General features: G+C 67.4%; 1 protein-coding gene across 1 annotated transcript in view; it reads left to right on the top strand.

Annotated features, from left to right (window-relative positions):
- Nucleotides 1-7,911, top strand: part of RASGRF1 (Ras protein specific guanine nucleotide releasing factor 1) — a 77,607-nt gene that overhangs the window by 59,723 nt on the left and 9,973 nt on the right. Inside the window, exons 15-21 of the mRNA XM_029952322.1 lie at nucleotides 6-238; nucleotides 703-1,041; nucleotides 1,528-1,634; nucleotides 1,837-1,949; nucleotides 3,628-3,688; nucleotides 5,967-6,070; nucleotides 7,327-7,411. Of these exons, the coding sequence (XP_029808182.1) occupies nucleotides 6-238; nucleotides 703-1,041; nucleotides 1,528-1,634; nucleotides 1,837-1,949; nucleotides 3,628-3,688; nucleotides 5,967-6,070; nucleotides 7,327-7,411 (1,042 nt within the window). The remainder of the gene's footprint in view (nucleotides 1-5; nucleotides 239-702; nucleotides 1,042-1,527; nucleotides 1,635-1,836; nucleotides 1,950-3,627; nucleotides 3,689-5,966; nucleotides 6,071-7,326; nucleotides 7,412-7,911) is intronic.

A 7,911-nucleotide genomic window follows, 5' to 3' on the forward strand; every position in this document is an offset into this window, starting at 1 on the left:
GCCAGCCTGTGCCACGAGGTCGTGCCCAGTTACCAGACGAGCGAGCAGAGTCCCTGCGGGTCTGACCGCCCCGGCCGAGCCCCAGACCCACGATCTCGAGGGTCTCAGGTCCCCACAAGGTGCTGCCCACGTGGCGGCCCCTGGACACGAGAGGTGGGGGGCCGGAGCTCCCGCCTCGCTGACCCCCGCCTGAAGCCCGCCTCCGAGGTGAGCTTGAGCCCCAACACCAGGTCTCCCGGTGAGCCCTGGCGGCCCCTGCACACTCACCAGAGCCCCGATTTCAGAAATAAGCCCCGAGTGTTTAGAATAAAGCACCTGCTCCTTACGGCATGAGGCCTGTGCTTTGTCCCGAGGACAGAGTGCGTCCAGAGACGCGGAAGACGGAGCCAGTTCCCAGAGTCCGATTCTGCCCTCACGATGGAGTCTCTGAGGCTCAGAGAGGTTAGGCAATTCACCTGAGGCCACACAACTGGCAGACCGGGGAGGACTCAGAGCACGGGGCTTGCTCGACCCGACCCACGAGCCCGTCAGTGTGACTTACTGATGTCAGACTTTGGACAGGGGATGTGTTCATCCCAAATAGCCCGAGAAGGGAGAATGTTCACGACGCGGTCCTCCAACAGCCTGGGCCCCGCTGAGCCTGGGAGGTGACGGAGCAGCGGAGAGGTGGGCCGGGCAGCTGGCAGGGCCCTTCCCACCCAGAACCAGCCCTCCTCTGGGGACGCCAGCAGCTGGACCCCCACCGGCGCCTGCTCTGGGGCCATGAAGGCGGCCCGCCCGTCCCGAGGCGGCTCCAGCTGGGCCCCTGGTTTCCTAACGGCCCAGGGCTGGACCGGCGAAGGCTGAGCACCGGCCTCCTTCCCTCCGCAGAGTTCCCCCTCTTCTCCTATAACAACGGGGTCGTCATGACCTCATGTCGGGACCTGGACGGCAGCCGCAGCGCCCTGTCGGCGGCCTCGGCCTTTGCCATAGCAACGGCGGGAGCCAACGAGGGCACCCCGAGCAAGGACAAGTACCGCAGGATGTCCCTGGCCAGCGCAGGTGCGTGGAGGCCGCTGAGGGCAGCCCAGCTGCAGGCCGGAACCGTCCCCCCTCCCGTACATGCGGCTCGCTGCCCCCGGGCCTTGGCCCGTGCCGACCCTCCGGCCTGGAGGGCCCCGGCTCTGCCCATCCGCCCCTGCGCCCTGGCAGACTTGGACCCAGAACACTCACTGCCCGTGGGAACCCGCCCCCACCTGCACGGCACCTGAGGCAGAGATGGAGTGGGGCCCAGAGGTCGGAGCTCCCCGCAGCCCGGGCAGAGGTGGGCGCATGCGCTGTGTCCGCTGAGACACCGTGGGCTCCAGTCTCGCCGGCCACAGACCCCGCCGGCTTGTTCAGTGCCTTCCTGCCCCCGCCCCGCGCCGTCCACCCACCAGCCACGGGAGCAGCCTGGCTTTCCCACACATGGCGCTTGAACCCAGACGAGAGCCGAGCTGGGGCATTGTCCTCACGTCCCCTCTGCCCCTCTGCCACGCCCACCACCAGGGTTTCCCCCTGACCAGCGGAACGGAGACAAGGAGTTTGTGATCCGCAGAGCGGCCACCAACCGCGTCCTGAACGTGCTGCGCCACTGGGTCTCCAAGCACTCTCAGGTGGGGGGCCGCCGTGGGGGCGGGCCGCAAGGACACCAGGGGGCGGGGCCTGGGGCTCCCCCACCTCACTGTCTGCAGCAGGGGTCCCAAGTGGGCCCTGGCCCCGGGTGCAGATGAGGCAGAAACAGCTCGGCTGGTCAGGGGCCACTGCAGGGCAGCCGGAGCGCAGGGGCCAGCACCGTGGCCACGTCTCTCCCCACAGGACTTTGAGACCAACGAGGAGCTGAGAGGCAAGGTGATCAGCTTCCTGGAGGAAGTCATGCATGACCCCGAGCTCCTGACCCAGGAGAGGAAGGCCGCGGCCAACATCATCAGGTAGGGTGGCCGCAGCCCTGGGCCAGCACGGCCTGCACGCGGCCGGCCAGGAGTGGGGGGCTGGCCGGAGGGGCAGGCCGTTCACCGGTGTGATGGCCTTGGGCGGGTGTGTGGGGAAGGAGCCCCGGGGTGCTGGGGGACCATGCACCCCGCTTCTGCACTCAGGCCCCAGAGCAGAGGGTCCATGTGTCCTTGCCCCCCTCTCCCGCCAGACCCTGATCCCCTTGGGGCAAGAGCCAGGCCCCCTCCATATCCACCTGCAAAGTCCCATCTGGTCCGAGCTCCCTTTTATGGCAGCCCCTGGCGGCACAGAGCAGTTAGGTCTTAGTCAAGGTCAAACAGAATTTTGTCCCCGGCCTCTCCTAGTGGAGAGTCAGGGGTCAGGCAGCCCTGTCTGAGCTGGCTTAGCCGGTGACTCGCCGTGTGGCCTGGAGCAGGCCCCCTCCCTCGGCCTCATTTCCTTCACCTATAAAATGGGTGAGCAGTAGGCACCCCAAGGGCTGCAGTGAGGCAGGGATGAGGTCACACCGTCACTTCTGCAGATCATCGGAAGGTGTCCCGCCGCTGTCCTCTGGCTGACCTGGTTTGCCCCCAGCCCTGCCCTGGTGCCAGGGCTCAGGGCTCAGGGTCAGGCGCTTCCTCCCCACTTCTTGCCCTCTCTGCCCAAGGCCACGGTCTCTGACCCAGACTTTCAGCTACTTCCTCCTGCGCGAGGCCGGAGTCTCGAGCCTTCCTCCTCCCAGATCATCCACTTTGCTTGCCCGGGGCCTTGGCATCATTCCCTGGGTTTCAAGGACCCACGGTGTCTTTCAGGCGTCCCTCGTCCTCAGCACCTCCTGCACCCGCACCCGCTCCCACACCCACACCCGCACAGCCGACCCCCAGGTTCCCGGTCTCTCTCCCGCGCAGAAGTGCGCTGGGCCCCCCAGGTCCGCTGACCGGAGCCCCCCCAGCTCGGGAGCTTGCCCGGACGCCACCTCAGGTGCAGCGTGAGGAGCAGGCTGGCGGGGGCGGCCTGCCGGGAATGGCACTCGCGCCACGGCCGCTGGGGCACCGCAGGCCACACGTGCTCTGCACGGCCGTCTCCTGGTTGTGAGCTTACATCAGGCCTTCTGTGGGGCGGACGGCCAGCTGGCCCGAGTCTGTCTGCCCACAGCCCGCAGGCCCCCGGCAGTCACAGTGCTGTCACGGCGGCAACAAAGCACTTTGGCCCAACTCCCCACCACGACCCGATGCCCACCCCTCACTCCCCGGCCACCTCTGGGCCTCCCCCTCCTCTGTCCCTTCATCTGGAGGGCTCCTGCCCGCTCTGTCCTCGGGGCCTGGAGCTCCTTCTAGTCCATCCTGTCATTCCATGTGGCTGCAGGCCCACCCTGTGCTGGGGCCAGAGCTTCGGGGTGGACACACCGGACACCAGTCTGCCCTCGGGCTCCTGGCCAGGGACAGCCCACAGCCTTCCCGACCCCAGGACACCGGGGCTGAGGGCACAGGGGCCTGGGGCTGGCGGAGCCCGGGAGGGTCAGGAAACGGGCAGTGGGCTCGTGGCACAGGAAGGCGCAGAGCAGAGGCAGAGCGGGCGGCGGGGAACCCAGGGGCGCCCACCCGTGGGGATGGGGCGGGGCACCCCGGGGCGGGGGTCTGCAGGCCGCACAGGGCTCACATGCCGACTCATCCCCAGGACTCTGACCCAGGAGGACCCGGGTGACAACCAGGTCACGCTGGAGGAGATCACACAGATGGTGAGTCAGGCCCCCGGACGGTACCCAGACCCGTCCCGTGCAGGTCCCCAGGGTGGGTGTCACGGAGCATGCAGACGGATGGCTCGGGCAGCAGAAACGCAAGGTGCTCCCATCGACGGCAGCGAGTTCACGATGCGATGTGACGGGCCCCACCCAAGGTCACGGTGTCCGCTCCGTGGGGGCTCCCCGGTGGGAGCTGGCTCGCACCCCTCACCGCCTCACCCCAAGGGGCCCGGGGCAGCTCGGCCTGCGGGGGGGTAGGGGGGAGCTTCCCACAAGGAACCAGGCTGACAGCATTCCACGCGGTGGAAGGGAATGATGCTCTCGTGTGCTCCCAGAGTTGGGCCGGGCCCACTGCCTTCTCTGGCTCAGGGATGTGCCCATGTGCCTCCAGCGTGCCCCCAGCAGCCACCCCAGAGTCTCGGGCCCCTGCCACCATGGCGGCCAAGGAAGCTCAGGGCAGACTGGTTTTGACCTCCCCACTGGTGAAGATGGCAGGCCCGTGCTGCCTCACCTCCCAAACCGGCCTCCTGTCCTTTCCATAGTGTGAGGACCTAGGACTCGGGGCCCTAGGCCCACTGCTCCCCTCCCTCCCTCCTGACCCTGACCCCGGGCATGGGTGAGGCCACCCACAGCGGAGCGCCGGCCTGCCTGGGGCCCACACCTCGCCCGCGGAGAGCTGGCTGCTGCCCCCCGGGCAGGGGAGTTGTTGATGCACTGGCACCAGACTGGCCCGGCCCGGCTCCTCCCCGGCGCCTCTCTGCAGGGGCGGGCCCTGCTCCTCCGGTTTCCCACCAGACCGGAATGTTTGCCCTCCGGAGCAGGAGAGCCCTCGCTCCCTGGCAAGCAGCCTGCGGCCCCCCAGCCCCGCCCTGCCCAGTGCCCCGACAGCCCGTGGGGACGCGGCCTCACCAGAGAGCCCAAGGACCTCTGCAGTGAGACTGTGACAGGCCCTGTGACAGGCGGAGGGAGGTGGGGGTCTGAGCTCTGGTTCGGGGTCCCCTTGTTGCCTAGGTGACCAGCAAGGAGCAGGGTCCTGGTGCTGAGCAGACCTCTGGCCGAGTCTCTGCCCCTGGGCAACCCCACAGGCCTCTCCCCAGCTGAGGCCTCCTCGGGTCCCCAGCCCCACCGGGCCCGCCATCCTGGACCCTGGGGAGTGGTCTGTACCCCAAACCACAGCGTCCTGGGTGGCACCTGCGACTGCTGTCCCCACTGCCTTCCTGAGAACTTGTCACCCTCTGGCTTCACATGCCCACACCCTGCACCCAGGCTTCTGGCCCGGGGTGACTGTGCCAGCGGACACACGGATACCCCAGCAGCCGGGCACACACACACGCGCACGCGCACCCACAGGCTGGAGTGGGAATTCCTTCCTCCACCTCCCTGCGTCCGGTCTCTGCCCGGTCCTGTGTCTCTGGTCCTTCTGTCCCACTGTCTCAAGGCCCTGGCGGTGTGGCCCCCAGTGACTCTGCACAGGGAGGGGGAAGGAGGGAGGTGGGCAGGCCGTCCAGCGGGGATGGTTTGCCCCCTGGTACGGGGCCGACCCCATGCCCTCGAGTGCAGCTCTGGGGGGCTCAGCCCAGCCCTGGGGCTTCGGGGAGGGTAGCTGGCCCCGCGGTGCCATGCGGCCCAGTTGGAGGTCGGGGTGATCCTCGTCAGGGGACACAGGCCGCTCCCGGAGCCAGCAGACTGTCCATGTGGCCTCCTCGTGTCCACCTCTTACCAAATCCCTGCCGCGGGGACCTTGGGCCCCTGGCTGGTGTTTGCCGAGGATTCGCCCCTGGTCAGGGGCCCGGGTGGGGGCACTGTAAGGGTAGGGTCCACGGCAGCCTGCAGAAATGTGGGAACCCCAAGAGGAAGTCCAGACAGCCATCTTCTGGGCAGGACAGGACAGCCCGGGAGGTGGTCACACCTGTGAGTCCCCACCAGCTAGTGAGTTTTAAAGGGGGAAACGTTACAGAGGCACCTGGGAGTCCCGACAGAACCTGAGGCGGGGGACAGGTTGCTGGGGGTCCTGGCCGGGGCTCCAGGCCCAGCCGGTGCCCCGGCCGTGATCCCCAGGAAGCGACGGCTGTCTCATTCATGTTCCGGGGCAGGCGGCGCCCCAGCCGAGGAGTCAGTGACTCAGGAGCACAGGGCACCGCGAGGGACCAGCTGCCTGCACCTCTTCTCCTCTCCCTCCCTGCCCACGCCAGCCACCCACTCACCAGAATCTCGGCCATGGCTGGGAAGCGGCCAGAAAGCCAGGGGGGCCTGACTCAGGACTTGCTCCCCTCAGGCCGAAGGCGTGAAGGCAGAGCCCTTTGAAAACCACTCGGCCCTGGAGATCGCGGAGCAGCTGACCCTGCTGGACCACCTCGTCTTCAAGAAGATCCCTTACGAGTGAGTGGGTGTGGGCGGCCCTCCTCCTCCCCAGGAGGCAGCTTTGGCTGCACCCCGGGAACCCACACAGGAAGCTCCCAGAGCCATGTGAATTCCCCGCAGTGGAACAGAAATGCGTAAATGCGTGTGTCCGCGGGCCCGAGGGAGGGTCCTCTTTCCCAGCCCCAAGGCCCCACCTTACTGTGAGCTGCACACGTGCACACACACACACACGCGTATGCTTTCCCAGAAGCATCTCCAACTCAGCACCCCTACGCTGCAGGTCTAGAAAGGGAGTGGTGTGCGCACGCATGCACCAGAGCGTGGGGGCAGCCCTGGCTTTCGAAGCAGCCCCGGGGCCTGGTGCACCTGCTGTGGCCCAGGTGCTCGCGGTAGCCACAGGGTTAGGTAAACGCGAGTTCCCCTTCCTTCTGCCGACCATACGTGGCAAACGTGGCGTTAGGAGGTGCACGGCGTTCCCCAGTGGCGTGTAAAGCCATGGGGTCGTTTGTGGTTTTTACGTCTATGTTTGAAGCAGAGGCAAACCTCCTTGCAACTCGGTTTACTGTGAGTTGCTGACAAGTGTCTGAGAACAGCTTCCGGGGATTGGCGTGTCCGGGTCTGTGACATCTGGTCCCGGCCTCCCAGAGAGGCGGCCCCCCAAAACTGCCGAAGGCCCTCGCTCGCGGCCATGGAGGGTGGAAACCCGCCTCTTCCCCCGCATGCGAAGCAGGAGTCACTCCTGGCAGGCTCCCTGTGGGAGGAGGAGCAGCGTTCTCAAATGCAGCTCGCCCCCTCCCTGCCCGTGGCGCCCCGCCGGGTCCCTCCTCGTCACTGCCACGCCCACAGCTTCCCCTGGGAGCCTCGGGCCCTCTGTGGTGGGCCCCGGGGGTCGCTGTCACCAGAACACACAGCCGGCGTGGTGGGCCGGCCCCTGTGTCCTTCCCCTCAGCCTGTGTTGGCCTCTGTCCCTGTTCTGCAGACGGCTCCTGCCCAGGGAGTTCTCCGTCACAAGCAGGGCCCCGGGCAGACTCTGCCATGATGGTACCCTCACTCTCACACCGCCCCTCGTGTTGGCCTGTGGCAGCCCCATAAGGAAGGTGGTCATTGCTCCCATTTCACAGACAAGGGAACTGAGGCTGCACGAGCCCAGGACCCTGTCCCCTCCGGGGCTCTGCAGAAAGTTACTCTCCGAGAAATCAGAGCCTCCGAAGGCAGAGAAAGCCACGCCGTCATCCATGCAAACCTCATGCGCCCGGGGCCCTTCCTTCCCGCAGGGAGTTCTTCGGACAAGGCTGGATGAAGCTGGAGAAGAATGAGAGGACCCCTTACATCATGAAAACCACGAAGCACTTCAACGACGTGAGTGCGGCGCGGTGGGGGGTCCTTCTCCCCCGGGTTTTACTTCCGCAGGCCCCTCGAGGTGCCGGGCAGGCGCCGGACCTCCTGCAGTTTGCCTGCATCGTGATCTCATGAGCCCTAAAGGTGGGGGTATTACCCCCATGTTGACACAAGGAAACCTGAGCTCTGAGGGCACATGCGCTGGCGGCTCCTGACTCCTGTCTGCTGTGCAGCCCCACAGCCACGGGGACCGTCCACGCCCAGCCCCGCAGCCACACAGCCACGGGGACCGTCCACACCCAGCCCCCAGCCCCGCAGCCACCAGCCCGTCCACCCTCAGCTCCCCCAGCCCCGCAGCCACCGGGCCCGTCCACCCCCCAGCTCCCCCAGCCCCGCAGCCACCAGCCCGTCCACCCCCAGGCCCCCCAGCCCCGCAGCCACCAGCCCGTCCACCCTCAGCTCCCCCAGCCCTGCAGCCACAGGGCCCGTCCACCCCCAGGCCCCCCAGCCCCGCAGCCACC

The sequence above is a fragment of the Suricata suricatta genome, chromosome 9 (assembly GCF_006229205.1).
Source record: "Suricata suricatta isolate VVHF042 chromosome 9, meerkat_22Aug2017_6uvM2_HiC, whole genome shotgun sequence".
Taxonomy (NCBI): Eukaryota; Metazoa; Chordata; class Mammalia; order Carnivora; family Herpestidae; genus Suricata; species Suricata suricatta.